We start from the raw sequence: 15,674 nt of genomic DNA on the forward strand, positions 1-15,674 counted from the left end.
CATCATTGAGCAGCCCAACATCCTGTCATCAGTTCGTGGTTCGTCCCTCCTCGGATCACTGTCAATAGGTACTCACCACTGCTGACTGGGAGCACCCCACAAGCCTTGTCGTTTCAGAGATGCTCTGGCCCAGTAGTCTGGCCATATTAATTTGGCCCTTGTCAAAGTTGCTCAGGTCTTTACTCCTGCCCATTTCTCCTGCAACCAACACATTGACTATGAGTAGCTCATTGTTTGCTTATCATCTAATCTACCCAGACCTTGACATGTGCCCTTGTTAGGATGATAAACATTATTCATTTCACCTGTGAGTGGTCATAATGTTTTGGCTCATCAGTGTAGTTCCAATGGCAATAAGCAAATTCCAGGCACTTATGTTTCTGGTTTGGTTACAGTGGTTTTTTTTGTCGCAACCCTTCCAAATAACTTGTTGGCATAGAGGTGGCATATACCTTTAGTTTTGGAAATTTGGTGACTCCAATATGGAACCAACTTCTGCAAATCTCAAACTGTGATTCTTGGTGATTTTTGTGCCACTTGAGCGTTCCTTCTCACTGGGCGAAGGGCAAAACACCCATGCGTCCTCTTCCAGGCAGGTTCATCACAGTTTCAGTTGTTTAACATTAATTAATATTGGCCTAAGAGTAGAGATGGGTATTTTCAAGTGTGTAGCTATTGTTGTAGCCATTGCCTGATTTGTGAATATACATCAATTAGATTTTGTTCATAAGATTTTCTCGGTGTGCCAAGAATTGTTGCGCGCACACACCTTGCATGGTGTGTCACCATGGGTCCCTTTGCATTCCCTCATCACTGAGTGCTTTTCTCCTCCGCTTGAATAAAAAATATTTCTCGATTATGATTTTGTTTTTCATATATAGCATATTTCAATGATTCAGCCTGCACAAGCGCAGTGAAATCCCATATGACACTTAATTTATATGAATATCATTAAATATTGTAGTTATCAGCTAGCCTGCTAGTTTAAACATTTAAGCTAACATAGCTCAACTGACTTTAGAACAGTCTGAATGGCCTGAATGTAACCTATGTTGTGCTTACATATATAATACACATACACAAACAACCGTGATGCAAAATCCTGCTGGGCATGCCCACAAGCAAGAAACTATGGGTGAATCTAGCGTGGCTATCCAAATTTCCTCTTGTAAGCAGCACCATTAAACTCCACAAGTAGTCATTTTTGAAAGCTACTGAAAACTATGCTTTGTGCAGGTATAAGTCACATGTCTCCATGCAAACTTTGAGGATATAATGCACTGCCTGTCCAGACAAGCCAGTATGAACTCAATCCTCTCAATTTTACAGTGACTTGATTAAATCCAACATATGCCTGTCCTGTCAATTATATTAATATTCAGTAACTTCACTAGGAAGAATTATGCATATCTTAAATGTGTGATCTTCACACTAACAGACAACCATGATTACATGCATGTGTAGAGTGCACTGTCGGCCTGTTAAAAGTTTTCATTTCAACTTCAAGCTAAAGTCTGTGAAAAAAGCTTGAGGACACAACCAGACAGGCCAGTATAGAATAAAAACCAAATTAGAACTGCTTCATTTTGGTCAGTGGTCACATGTGGAGTGTACTAACTTGTGGTTCAGCCTGGTAAAAGTTTAACAAAATGTCAGCATTATCTGGATAGGATGCCTCATTTCAGCTGATCACCGATGTACAAATAGCATGTGGAAAGTAATAGTCACAGATAAAATCAATGTTCCAGTGTGGTTGCCACCTGAGACTATTCTGAACTCTTTTGGATAAACATTTTCTGAAAAGGGAATCGTGGAAATGCAAACTGACAGTTAATCTGCACCTTAAATCTTAAAAGTTACTAACCTAACCAGTGGTGACCCAAATTTTGATTTGTAATATCAAACAATTTACTTCAATAGGAAACCTGGCTAAAACGAATAAAGGAAACCACTAGTAAAAAAAAAAGCAACCCTCTCTCTTTAAAATACAGTACATTCAAATAACCCATGCCCCCAAACAATGGTAAGAATGCAGTAAAGTTTTTTTTTTTTTTTTTTACAATCTTCAAGTTCTCCAACCTCAATACATTGTTGCTCATCATGTAGCCTACTTGTAAATATCAATGTAGTGGACCTTTTTATGGTATATTTGACCATACAGCCCCATACACAGACAACCTACTTAAGTAAACAATGTGTCTTACCATTGACAATAAAATAGATAAATGGAGGATTGTGCCAGAATAGGCTGTAACCACAGATGCAGCAAGGGGCATCTATCACTTTCAGTAGCACGGGTTTGTTAATGGACCTTTACCTCCATTAAGATACTGGTTCACATACACAATGTGTACTCAGTGTAAAGTCATGATAGTAAACCACCAATCATGAATGTATCTAGCTATAATGCAGTGTTTACATGTACATGACACTTCAAGCTGCCTGCTACTGTATATTGGCAACACATTACTGTCAAGATTCTCCTAATGATGATACCAATTCCTTTGAATTAGCAACACCAACTTTGTTCTTCATTGACACCACCCCCCACAGCACCCAACAGCAGTTACAAAAAAAGATTGAAATAAGTTGAGGTCAAAAGCAAATCTCAGATTTATTATGCCATGTCAGTGATCACTTAGTCAGCCACATCAACAGTTTGTCTTTGTGGTAGGCCTACTACTGTATGCACACTGCTCAGATAAGTGACTGTTGATTAAGAACTGAAAGAAAAAAGTAAAGCTGTGATTTGCATTTGACCTTTGTGTGCAAAAGTATACTCTTTATTCTTATATATCCAACTTTATTCTTACCCAATTTCCCCCATTCAGGCCCCGTTCAGTGGCTTAATACCACCGTTAACTGTTACATTTAGTCAATGCCCAACTTTCACCTGCAGGAAGAAGGCAACCAAACAAAAAACAGCAGAAAACAAGTTAATTTTCTCTTTTTTCTTGTTAAATAGTAATAAATACATGAGATGCAGTGGTTTATTTTTCCATTTTTTTTTCTGAAGCAGGAGGGTTAAAAAGTTTATCCATTTTTATTTATTTATTTGTCTGTTTTTCTTTAGCAGCAATCCGAACATGGTTGAAAGTGGAGATAGCAGCCGAGAGTAGTAGTTCACTTTTTCTTTTACTTGATGGCAAACAGCACTCACAGAGTGTCATGAAGGAGGGAGGGGGAGAAAAAATACAGAAGAGAAAGAAAAGAGGGCAGAGTCAGAGGGGCGTGGAAGGGGTAAGGAGGGCATGAAAGTGTCCCCTCAATGTACTCCTCCCTCCTGCTATAAATTGCCCTACCCCCCCAACAGAAACATGGGGCAGAGAGAAGAGAGCGAGAGATCGAGATAGAGAGGGGGATAGAGTGAGCAAGGTTTGGCTTAGCATATCCAGAGTTAATCCAACCCAAAATGTGTTACATTTCTGTAGTTTACTGTCCAAAACAAAAGTGAATAAGAAAAGACAGAGAGAAGGAGAAAGAGGGTGAAAGAGTCTGGTTAGATGGTGAAGTAGAAGGCAGACTATTTTTAAACAAACAACAGGGAAGCATTTTGGTTTTCCTTCTGGCAAAATGTTTTGTTGTTTATCATTCTTCTTTAATAATTTCCTCCTTTTGTGTCAAAGTTTCATTCCCCCTCTCCTCGTGAAAGCGGCTCACTTCGGCAAACGTTTCACAGCCTCCATATCATATTGTTTTTCTCACCGTGGTGACTACGTTTTTTGTCATTTCCTTTATTTTATTTCTATGATCTGTTTCATAGTTTCAGATATATAAGCCTGTGTGTCAAGCGAGAGAAGATTGGAATAAAAACAACCCAAAAAAAATTGTGTGTGTGTGTGTGTGTCAGGGGATGAGATAAACTGAACTAAAAGTTATGTTTGCTTGCTTGTTTCTCTGTGTATGCACAAATGTTGTCTGTCCATCAGTTAATAAAAAACAAACTTGTATAAAAGGGAAAAAAATGAACAAATAAACCACCTCTCAATTTAGCTCTCTTCTGATCTCCCACTTACCCTCCTCATGTAGTGATTTTTAATAAATTAAAAATGTACAATTAAACCTAGGACTTCAAAAAAACAACAAAAGAAAAATAAAATAGCATAAGGGTACTCGTGCCTCCCTATTCTTAACCAATTTTCACTTTTCAATCCATTCTTCTACCTCTGTGGTCTCCCTTCCAAAAAAAAAAAACAACCAAAACAACAGAAATCTCGCTGCAAACCTGCACTTAAATCACATAAAATCAAATAATATAATAACAATAATAATAAAAACAAACTTCTCAGAAACTTTCCATTTCAACTACTAAACCTTGTTCCTTTCCTTCAACAAAAGAAGAACAAAGAAACTGAAAAAAGGATAAAAATGGTTTCATAGCCTTCCCCCTCTTGCCCTCCCTTGACCTTCTCCCATGCAAAAAAAAATAATCCTTTGATATTTCAAAAGTATGTCTCTGTAACTCAGTATGTGTGGCCATACTTGTTTTGAACTTGAGTGTGTGTGTGTGTGTGTGTGTGTATCACGTATGCATGTTGAAATTGTAATGTTGTTGTTAAAATTGTATGGCTTTTGGAATTTGTTCAAGATTTATCAAGAGTTGGCTGCATTCTGACCGCCACCTCCTCCACTGCCGCACACACCTATCATGGCAGACTCCTCAGAATCCGGCCTCCCCACACCACCCCCTACTCCTCTGGGTGTGGGCCCCCCTGTGAGCATCCCGCCCCCAACCACGCTACCCTGGGGAGGGTTGTTATTGTTGTTACTGCCCGGGTAGCATGGGGGGATGTATCCAAGCCCAGAGGCAGCGACCAAGCTGTCCTGAGAGGCTGGAGGCTGAGCCAACTGTTGCTGGGAGCCGGCGGGGGGCGGCTGAGGGGCCATAACCGTCCTAGTCCGAAAGGCAGAGAGGCCCAGGTGGAGGTTGGAGGAACCATACTGGCTGGAGTCCAAGCTCGATGGGGGTGGCATGATGGAAGACGGACCCAGATGGTGGTGGTGGGTGAGGCTGAGCTCGATGCTGTCTGGCATCTGAGGGGAGGAGATGGGCATCAAGGGTTGGCCCTGCGAAGCCTGGCCCTGGGGCTGGTTCCCCTGCCCAGTCTGCCGCAGACCCCGCCCATTGCCATGATGACCGCCATAGATGGGGTGCGGATGGTGGGGTTCCATCATGCCCCCGATGCCTCCACCTCCCAGGAAGTGGCGCGAGTGCTGTGTGGCCGCCGGCTTGTGCAGCAGCAGCTGGGGATATGGGGGGTCGCCACCGCTACTGCCACTGTTGGACAGGGGACCCATGCCTCCCTCTCCTCCTGGCCAGAGGCGCAGCTGCTGCTGAGATGGAGCCTTTGAGGTGGGGGAAGTGAAGAGGAGAATATGAGTAGTTGAACACAGCATCTACCGTACACCACTTTATAAGGTACACTGGTTTGTTATTGCAAACAGCCAAACAGCAAATCATGTGGCTGCAAGTCAACATACAAAGAATAATTCGACCAGACATTAGAATGGGGAAGACGTGTGATCCAAGCAACAGTGACCGTGGATGGTTTCTGCATCTCAGAAACAGTGGACCTGGGACTTTCATACATGGGACTTTATCTCAAGAGTTTACAGAGAAAGCAGATCTAGATCAGAGGGCAAAAACCTGTTAATAACAGAGGTCAGATGAGAATGGCCTGACCAGTTCAATCTGACAGAAAGGCTACAAATTGTCCAATAACCAACAGTGGTGTGCAGAAGGGCATTTCTGAATGCACAAAGGGTTGAACTTTGAAGAACAGGAAGATCAGGCTACAGTGGGCATGTGATCACCAAAATTGGAAAATTGAAGACTGGAAAAACATTGCCTTGCCTGACGAATTTCAGTATCTGCAGCAACATGCAGTTGGTAGGGTATGAATATGACGTGAATCCATGGAACCATCCTGCCATGCGCCAAAAGTACAGTCCTATGGTGGTGGTGGTGTCATGATGTGGGGCATGTATTCTTGGCAAACACCAGGTCCCTCAATATCAGTTGAGGTTCATTTTAAGGCCACAGCGAACCTAACCATTGTTGACCATAGGCAATAGTTTATGGTCACAGTCTACATGTTTTCAAATAGATTCTTCCAGCACAGGCAGGAGGAGATGTTCAAGAGATGGAAAAGCGCATGGAGAAGGTCCGGCCCATAGTGCAACACAACCTGGAGGAGGCCCAGCGCCTTCAGCAGAGGACATATATCCGGCCCAATCTCATCTGGGGGTTCCAGCCACAGGACAAAATGCTTGGTTAGTGACCACCACTGCTTGCAAGTTCTTCACTTTCTGGCAGAGACTCTACACAATCGTAGGGCCAGTGAACTACAGGGTTCAAATTTCGCCATGAAGAACCGGTTGACCATGTAAACCTGCTCAAGCGCTGGGAAGAGGTTGCCATGGCAAGAACCTCGCCCCACACCAAAAGCAGGAACTTCGGGAGCTGGTGGACCGGTTTTACAGACATCAACCCACATCATCCAGCATCACATTCACACAGAAATGGGGTACTGGTCCACCAGTATCCTTACTAAATTTCTGAAGCCGGACAAAAAAGCAGCGAAAGTGACAAAATCTGGACATCCCAGGATTGATCGGCAGCCTACAGAACAATCCCATTGTGGTGGTAACAAAACCTGACGTCTCTCTCCAGTTCTACAACGACTTTAGCAGGCTCACTGATGTCTCCAGATTCCACGGCTACCCCATGGCCCGGGTGGTGAACTGGTACAGTGGCTGGTTGGACACCAGTACACATGGACATCTGAGGTAAATTCCATCCAGTCATTAATAAAGGCAACCCAATTTAACAAATCCCACAAAAACAGGTGCAAATTATTACAAAATCATCAGAGTAACTTCGGAGGGTCCAGCGTTCCAAAAACACCAGAAACTTGGTCTGTTTTGGCCTTAACCACAGGGTGTGTGCTAACAGATCACTTTACAATGGATAGCAGACAAACATGTTGAGAGATTGAAACCTCTGCTCACCTGTGGACTCTGCATCTCGTAGTCTGAGTGAGTTACTGCACTGTTGTAGTACCGGTTGCTGTACCGGTAATTCCGGTTGTCATTAGAAGAACCACTAGATCCACCTGAAAAGAGTGAGCGGGAAAAGACACCCGTCATTAGGAACAGATCACAAGTAGGTTATTTCAATGTACTTACAATCTATTACAGCTGGGACCATAACCTGTTGATGTGCTGCTTAACACTGTGCTGAAGCTATGGTGACTATCAGCTGTTACCATGGTGACTGGGAGCTGTAGCTCTGACAGAGAGGCTGCTGAGGCTGAGCTGTTGCTATGGTGACGGTGCACTGCAGGCTGTAGGGACAGAGCTGCGGCTGAGACTGAAATGACTAGGAGCTTGTTTCTGTGTAGCTGTTGCGGAGAGGGGCTGTGTGGTACTGGCTAAGATAAGTGAACTATCACCACTACAACACTGTACACCGCAGTGTTCCCCAAACAATATGTAGGTAGGAGGGATCTCCCTGACAGAAATTATTCACAGTGCTGTACTAACCAACGTAAAAGAAGAAACCAAACTACAAGAGGATTTCAATGTCTCTTAATCTAAGGAATCTAGTTGTTTTACAAAACAATAGTGGGATTTATACAGCGTACTTTAGAAAAAAGTACAGTGTACTTTTGCTGAGAAAATGTGCTTAGGCTGCAAATGTTTGGAAGTTGTTACATTTAGGTTTACCTCAGCAATGGTTTCTGATAGATCTTTCCCTATGAAATGAAGTGTGAGGGTGGTTTCTGGTAATGTATACTAACTGCTGTGTCCCGTACCGGAGCTGGACACTGAGCTGGTAGTGGAGGTGGAGTGGCTGTGGTCCATGGCTGGGCTGGTGGAGGTGGAGCTGCTGGTGTTGGTCCCCTCGTCCGTTGTCTTCTTGAAGAAGTTGTGCTGCAACGCGTAGAAGGGCGTGATGCGCGTCTTGGGGTCATAGTCCAGCATACGCAGGATCAGGTCCTTAAACTTCAGGTAATCGCAGGGAGCGTGTCCCTGCTCTCCGGCCCGCCTCCCACCAGGTCCTCCAGTCTCCACGCCCAGGATTTCATGGAGCCTCCGTGTTGCAGGAGGTTTGTACTCCTATAGAGAGGGACAGAGAAGGGAGAACAGAGAATATTGATGTAGTGTATGTACAGAGAAATGTTTTTATCCCTTTTTTCAACGCAATTAAGGACTTTGACACATGCAAACAAGCAAAGGATTTTGTTGAAATGGGTGATGGTTGGTTGAATACATTATCAATGGATGGACCTAAATTTACTGGTAAGATCAAATGAATAAGACCTCCCACATGTTCCTTACATAGTCTCCAGTCTAAGGACCGTGAGATCCTGGTCCTACAGCTAATGATTGGTTGGCACTGAATAATTCATCCGACTCCTAATCATTCAGTGAAAAGATGCATGGATGTAAACCTATATTGTATGTGCCTGTCTCTGAGGTGAGAAAGCTGGGGCCTCAACATCTCTACTCTTTATTGGACAAAATTAACTAAGTTCTGATCTACATTTAATTTAACTCCCATCCACCATCATCCAGGCTTTGCTTATCCTTTGTTCAGCCTCCATCTTTCATTTGCCTTAACCCCTTAATTTCATCCCAGTATCCCAGATAGAATTTTTAGAAAAGCTTCTAATAACGAATAACAACAATAAGGAGAATAACATAACAATAAGGACCATTGTAAACAATTATAGAGATGTTTCTGACGGTTTCTATGGGGTTCTAATCGATTAGATGATTATTGGAAAGAGGCTGAGGACATGTTTAGATTAGTGCAGAGTATGTAAAAATAGGTTAGAAATGAGAAGAGTGAGAAAACGCCACTTTTGCACTAACCTCGGCTTGAATTTCTACCACATAGAGAAACAATGTAGGAGCTTTTGGAACTTAGAAGGTGAAGATTTACTGCGAGACATCACTTCATATTCTCAGCTACACACAACTATAAGGCGTGGCTCCAAACTGAGCCAGAGGAGGGAGACAGCCTGCGACATTTGCACTCAAAATAAATTATCACATTTACCATAGTATTTTTTTCATAGTAAATCATTTTATTCTGAATTCAGGTATATCAAGTGTATGGTGAGGAAATTCTGCCAGTTCTGGGGTGGGATTCTAAGGGTTATGCTGGATATAGACTGAGAGACATGCCAAATAAAAAAGAGGTTTCATCTTAGGCTTCCATTCAGATTTACTTCTGCACAAATTACTTTCCAAAATCAACCTACCCCTGATTACTAGGATCAGATATTTTGCCTTCTCCTGCAGTTAAATTTAGGTTTGGGATTAGGAGTAAGGTAATATAAACTTCTTATATAAAGATCTATGGGGTGAGAGGGAAACCTGAAACTACTTGGTTGTGAGTGACAGGAGGGGTGTGTTTCAGAGATGAGATGAGACAAAAAGGTTAAGTAAGATCAGAGTTTTACTCACGGAGGCCGAGGGGTAAAGTACCTTCTTTATGTCCTTGTTCTTCTTGACGGTCCAGAGGCCGTCAGACAGCTTGTCAAAGTACTTCCGTGCTTTGGGAGCCTGATCCAGCATGTGATTGGGAGGGACTCCCAACACCTCCACTATCTTATTCATCTGATCCACCTGGAAAGACAAACACAGGGCAGGTGAGGGTCAAGTTATGCAGTAATGCCTGATGCTGTGTGTGTGTGTGTGTGTGTTCTCACATGTACCTCATTTGAGCCGCTGAAGAGGGGTTCTCCCGTGTGCATCTCCACCAGGATGCACCCTAGGGACCACATGTCGATGGCCAGGTCATAGGGCATGCCCAGCAACACCTCCGGAGACCTGTAGAACCGACTCTGGATGTACTGGTAGATCTACGGCAGGATAAGGGTGTAAAAATAGAGCAACAGAATGAGGTGGGGAGGAGGGTGCATATTACTCTAAAATTAAAAAAAATGACAGAAAAAAAAGGCGAGGTAGGAAGAAGAGGCGAGGACTGATGTATGTATGCATTAGCTGTGGTATGTTGGTTCTAGCAGCAGCTTCTCTGCTTTTTCCTCTTTCAAATTTGAGAAAAATCCACTGCTGGAAGGAGGCAGCATTGAAATAAAGATGGTGCAGTAACACTGTTCATCCACACAGGGTCAGGACAGTCTGAATATAAATATCTAAACTGGGTGCAGCAGAGCCGCTGGGATTCTATTCTTGAGCACTGTAGTGAGGCCCATTTCTTCGTCTTCCCAAGAGTCTTCAAAGACGGGCTGTAAATGTCAGTTCCTATTCAACCTGGCAACAGCCACCCTTCATAGCTCCTCTCCGTGTCTATTTACCTTCTACGGTAAACTGAGCTCCTTCTCTTGTGAAACAGGAGAGAGGGAAACATCATCTATGGGCTATTCCTGCTCTCTCCCTCATCCATTCATTCATTCATTCATTCATCAACCCCGCCCATCTCCCTCTTTCAGAGATATCCAGAGGCATCATCACACATTTATAGACATGTTACAGAAAAGGTTCAAATAAACAGAACATTTAACTGGTTTACAAGCAAGCTCACTTCCATCATTCTGCCTCTTACTATTCCCTTACTTACCCTGCGTCTCACTATACACAAATACCTCCCCACACACCCCAGTTACCCCCCAGCTGATGCCTTATTCAGGGGTTTAAGTGTCATGTGCTTGGTAACATGTAGTCTTCCAGCTCATTGCTTTCCTAAACATCACTACTCTCTGACGACCCCCCAGCAAAACACATTGGGTTTATTAGGATCCTATACATCTGTGTGCTGGGTTATAAAGCTGGTCTCCTCACCCTCTGGCCCAGTTGACAGGAACTGCCAAAGTCCACGATCTTGATGGCACTCCTCTTGGGGTTGCACAGGAGGATGTTCTCAGGCTTGAGGTCGCAGTGGATGATGCTGAGCTCGGGCGTGGCCAGGAACAGCAGCGCCGTGCACAGTTGCTGGGCAAACTTCCTGGTCAGGTTGAGAGAAACGCCACGGAAGTTGGTGTTGCGAAGGAGGTCGTACAGGTTGTAGGAGAGTAACTCGAACACCAGGCACAGGTGGTTCCGGAACATGAAGTGCCTCTTTAGGTGGACTAGAAAGGAAGATGGGGGAGTTGTTAGGAAAATCAAGCTGGGTATTCTGCTCTACATGGGTAGTGGTTGAGGTGACTTCCAGGGGGATAGTGGTCCCTTACAATGTAGAGCTAGGTGCTTTGACCACATAGAATAACATTTGGTCATATCAATTTCACTAATATTATTGTAATAGGTCAATCATCTTGCCCAGTGAAAAATAGGTAATTCTGTAATAATTATGAGAAGGCTACTGGATTGATGAGATCTAAGAGGGACAGTACCAATACATTTTAGTAGTTAGTGCAATGCAAAATTGCTAGATATGAAATAAGGACTTAAAACATAGATAGGAGTGTGTCTGTATACTCACCTATGTAGTATTTCATCTCAGTGTCGTGTTTGTTCATGAGCTCCAGCAGCCGCAGCTCTATTTGGGCCTGATTCAGGAAGGCTTTCTTGTTCTTTATGATCTTGATGGCCACCCACTCCTGTTCGTGGTGGTCGTAGGCTTTCACAACCTGGTAGTTGGCAAAGGTCACAAGTCAAATAGTATTTGCGGGAGGGGGGACAAAGGCTAAGCTCCTTCACAACATGTATTACTGTGTACATGTATTATGTGTATAGCACAGTGTATTCAAGAAAAGGAATGACCTTTTTCTTCTTACATCTGCTGAGACATACAGTACTTTAACCAACGATTTACACCTCAAACCATGTAGTTTTTGCACATTTCACAAGACGCATGTGCCACTATTTATTTGCAAGTTATTTTGCGCCAGTTAGAATGTGTTTTGTTTTCCTCAGTCAGCAGAATGTGCAGCGTTTGGAGAGGTCATAGAACCATGGTTACATGAGTAACCTTATTAGTGGGCAGGGACAAACAGTGGTAAAATCAGCTTCTAGCATTTCTGTCGCATCAAGCAATTAACTCTAGATTTTGAGCTGTTGGAACTATTACTGATTGTGACCCCTCCATAAAAGTTATTACAATCAGAAACTCATACATCTCTTCTGTAACCAAGCTGTGCGTTATTTAGAAGACTGATGAATCTGCACAGAATAAGTAAGGGAAACCATTTTTTATATTTCTTAAACAATCATTGACTGCATGAGATTGTCTGATAATTCCTCATGTTTTCTTGAACTTTCTGATTTAAACTGACATTCTACAGTATTCGATATGCCATGTCTTGCCATATAAAGTGATTTTATTTTTAAAATGTGACTACAACTGCTTTAACCAATAGATGTTCTTCTCCTCTACTTTCTTACTCCATGCGGTCCCCCTTGTCCTTTACTCTACCCTCTCTCCCCTATGACCACTGACCTGTCCAAAGGAGCCCTTGCCGATGAGCGAATCGATCTCGTAGCGGTCCAGCCACTTCTCCCCATTCTTGACGATATAGTCATAGTTATCGTCGTCGTAGCCGTCATTGTATACCTTCCGCTCCTTTTTAGTGCTCGAGTCCTCTGGGGGCACCTGCTGGGCCCGTCTCTTCTTCTTTGTGTAGTAAACCTAGATAGAGGGTGTTATTATAATATAACACTTTTATTTACTTTCTGGACACAGAAAGTGCTTTATATGGTAAGGATGAAGCTCAACTCATGAACTACATACATGAAGCATCAGGAACGAGGTGTATGTGCCCATTATGCATCCATAATGTAAATAGGACATGGTTTTTTAAATGAAGAATTTTACTTTTTCAGCTTGTTGTTAGATGATTCCTCACCCTGTAAGAATTATGTGGGCCAGGAGAAAATGTTATCCATGATTCAGTTCTTTAAGCAGAAAATGTTGATAACTTTATGCACAGCTAACAAAAAATGTACCGAAGTAATTTACGGGCGTGAGAGCATGTTTAGATTTCAATGGCAAAATCAGTTTTAAGTCAAAACCAAATATAGAATTGACTTCAGGTGATTTTGAGATTTTAAAACTAGTCCCGATTACATTACATTTTTAGCTACTGGTGGCTTAAGTTACCTGAAGTTTTAAAAGAAAACTGAACCATGCATTACAGTTTCTCTATGCTCATATACTTTCTTGGTGGAGACCCATCTAACATCAAGCTGAAAAAAGTGACATGTGATTTTTTTGGTGACAATAGGACACTTGTTTACATCCCATTCAAAAGATTGTACCTTAAGCAGGTCCTATAAAATTCTGTACTTTTTTGGGACCAATTCCAACTTTTTTTCCCCCTAATTCCGTGATATCAGTTAAATTTTTTTGCGATTCCGTTTTTAATATCACATCTTTATATAAAATGTCCTAGGGCAGTAGCAGTCCCGATTTCAGCAGTTTGTTTTTTTACATACACTGGCCCATAATTCCAAATAAGCCATCTACAACTGCCAGACTATATAGATAAAGTGAAATTCCAAAGCCACAAATATTGAAAATGTTACTGTGACATACACTTCACACAGTTGAGTGACAGACAGGCGGGCTGGTAGTTGAAATTAAGGGGCATACTATGCCCTAGTTCTCATAGATAGTAACAAAACAACAAAAAAAGTGTTAGGCCTAGAAATGTAATTCGACCTGCCTGCAACACACCCGCCTTTTAGACAAACAATATTTTATAACCCTAAACCTGCCTGCACCATAGATATAACTGTGGGGAATGGGGGTTAAGATCTGAGTCAACTAGCACATCACTACTGGCAGGTGGACCTGTTGGAGTGAGTTCTTGGTTTCTGGCAGCAGACTCTCGTGCCTGGAGTGCATGAGCATTTGTTTGTGTGGGATATCAGCCTCGACTCACATCGCAACAAAACATTAACATTATGCAGTAGGTGAGACAAGTTCTGCAAAAAGATCCACGTGGCACTGTCACACAACCACTGAGCAATAAGGAATGCATAGCCTATTGCACAAAGACCTCAAAGTTCTTCCAGATTCACAACACTTTTAGGAGTAGGCAAAATGAAGTAGTAATTATTATTATTACGTGACTATGTTAGGCTTTTTTGTTGAATTCCATGTGTATGTCTGGATTCCGTGATTAAGTCCGAGATCTCCCCAAGAAGGAAATTAGACAACCCTGCTTACTTTTTTAATTCAAGTCGTTAATGCATGTTGCAAAATACATGGGATTTCTGAAAATGAAGGGACATTTTGGAAAGACACATTCATAACTTTTTACAGACACATCCCTCCCAGCAAGTTAGCTGTCTGGTGATGTTGCCGTTTTGTGGAGATTAGCAGCCGCGCCCAGTGTGACCTGATGGCTGGCTGATAGACACACTCCACTCACCTCATTGATGTGCTTGTAAGTCTTGATCAGATCGACAGAGAGTTTTCTAAGCGGGGCGATGGCGGGATCTCGAAAACTTGGGGGGATCCTCCTCTGCAGTATGGTCATATCAGACAGCACCTGGGGGCAGGTGATAGAGTGGACAGGGATGTGAGATGTTTTCAGTAGGGGTTATAAGAAGAACACACAGGTCACTCTAGTAAAAACACAGGTCACTCTACAGTCTGAGTGTAAGGAGACATGTCTATCAACATTTCAGTGCATGCTCACTTGCAACAGACAAAACACTGTTGCCTGGCCACAGAAGGATTCAGGAGTGGTGGTGGTTGTAGCTGTTCATATTACAATCCAACAGGTCGATGCCTCGTCGAGCCCATTCAGTATGAGATGCTACTACTCACAAGTGTGATGAGTTGGCAGCGTTGGGGAATAGGGAACTGTAGTTCAACTAAATGTATATCTAGATCGTTTTTTTGTAGTCTATGACATTCAGATATATGTATGATACTTTTCCCCATAGTAGTTTTGATGTTATGAAGTACCGGTTCAAATAAATGTTCTTAAAGGTAAGTGAAGTGTAGTTATACTTTTTCCAGTTTGAAGTGATTGATAGTTTGTAAATTATATTTTCAGAGTACCTTCCCCAACTCTGAGTGTATGGCCTCTGTACAAAGGTGTGTGTTTGTTTATAGGGTCATTAAAAGGTCTGTTTCACTAAACAAAGCAGGTGACTTGAGTGACATAAAGGCGTTAGCTGCTAGGTACCTGCTGCTGTTCGGCCATGGAGTGGATGTTGCTGAAGGAGGGGTGGCTGTGCTGGCTCGACATGGTTGGCTCAGCGGGGGAGAAGCCCAAGGCGGCAGGCTGGCAGAGGGTAGAGGAGGGGGGCTTGCATCCTGAGCTGCTTCCACCTTCATAAGAGAGACGGGGGGTGGGGGGGTTGCAAGAGGTTTTCTGATGAGCACATCAAGGGATGAAGCTTTTGCATTCATCATGCAAAACATACACTGGCCCTGCTATGGGTGTTTGGCATTAGCACTGTATTGCAGGACACTACGCTTACACACACCCCATCAACAATGTGGAGCAGGCAGGTAAAGTGGGTACTCGGTAGCAGGGTACCACTCCACAAGGCCGTTTGACAGAATTGTGAACTGAAATATCTGTGCAGGTGTCCTTCTTCAGAAGTAACAGCATTAGCTCAGGTCATCCTGACCAGCCCAGAGGTGCTGTGTGCGTGCGCGCGCATGTGTTCCACACCTATGTCTACATTATGGGGACCTGATAAGTTAGGTTATCAAGGTTTTTAGAGTTAGGATTAAGGCT

At 42.9% G+C, this 15,674-nt stretch overlaps 1 protein-coding gene across 5 annotated transcripts in view; it reads right to left on the minus strand.

Annotated features, from left to right (window-relative positions):
* Window positions 1-2,589: 2,589 nt before the first annotated feature.
* The window catches only part of dyrk1b (dual-specificity tyrosine-(Y)-phosphorylation regulated kinase 1B), a 77,791-nt gene continuing 64,706 nt past the window's right edge, over window positions 2,590-15,674 (minus strand). For 2 of the 5 annotated variants that reach the window (XM_010885092.5, XM_034288810.1), the window contains exons 2-11: window positions 15,114-15,259; window positions 14,349-14,468; window positions 12,413-12,601; window positions 11,456-11,603; window positions 10,816-11,102; window positions 9,729-9,875; window positions 9,478-9,639; window positions 7,803-8,121; window positions 7,012-7,115; window positions 2,590-5,346 (exon numbers count right to left, since the gene is read on the minus strand). In XM_010885092.5, the coding sequence (XP_010883394.1) occupies window positions 4,594-5,346; window positions 7,012-7,115; window positions 7,803-8,121; window positions 9,478-9,639; window positions 9,729-9,875; window positions 10,816-11,102; window positions 11,456-11,603; window positions 12,413-12,601; window positions 14,349-14,468; window positions 15,114-15,176 (2,292 nt within the window). In that variant the 5' untranslated portion in view covers window positions 15,177-15,259 and the 3' untranslated portion in view covers window positions 2,590-4,593. The remainder of the gene's footprint in view (window positions 5,347-7,011; window positions 7,116-7,802; window positions 8,122-9,477; window positions 9,640-9,728; window positions 9,876-10,815; window positions 11,103-11,455; window positions 11,604-12,412; window positions 12,602-14,348; window positions 14,469-15,113; window positions 15,260-15,674) is intronic. The other 3 variants (XM_010885091.4, XM_010885090.5, XM_010885089.5) reach the window with 3 other exon arrangements.

The sequence above is a fragment of the Esox lucius genome, chromosome 20, assembly GCF_011004845.1.
Source record: "Esox lucius isolate fEsoLuc1 chromosome 20, fEsoLuc1.pri, whole genome shotgun sequence".
Classification (NCBI taxonomy): domain Eukaryota; kingdom Metazoa; phylum Chordata; class Actinopteri; order Esociformes; family Esocidae; genus Esox; species Esox lucius.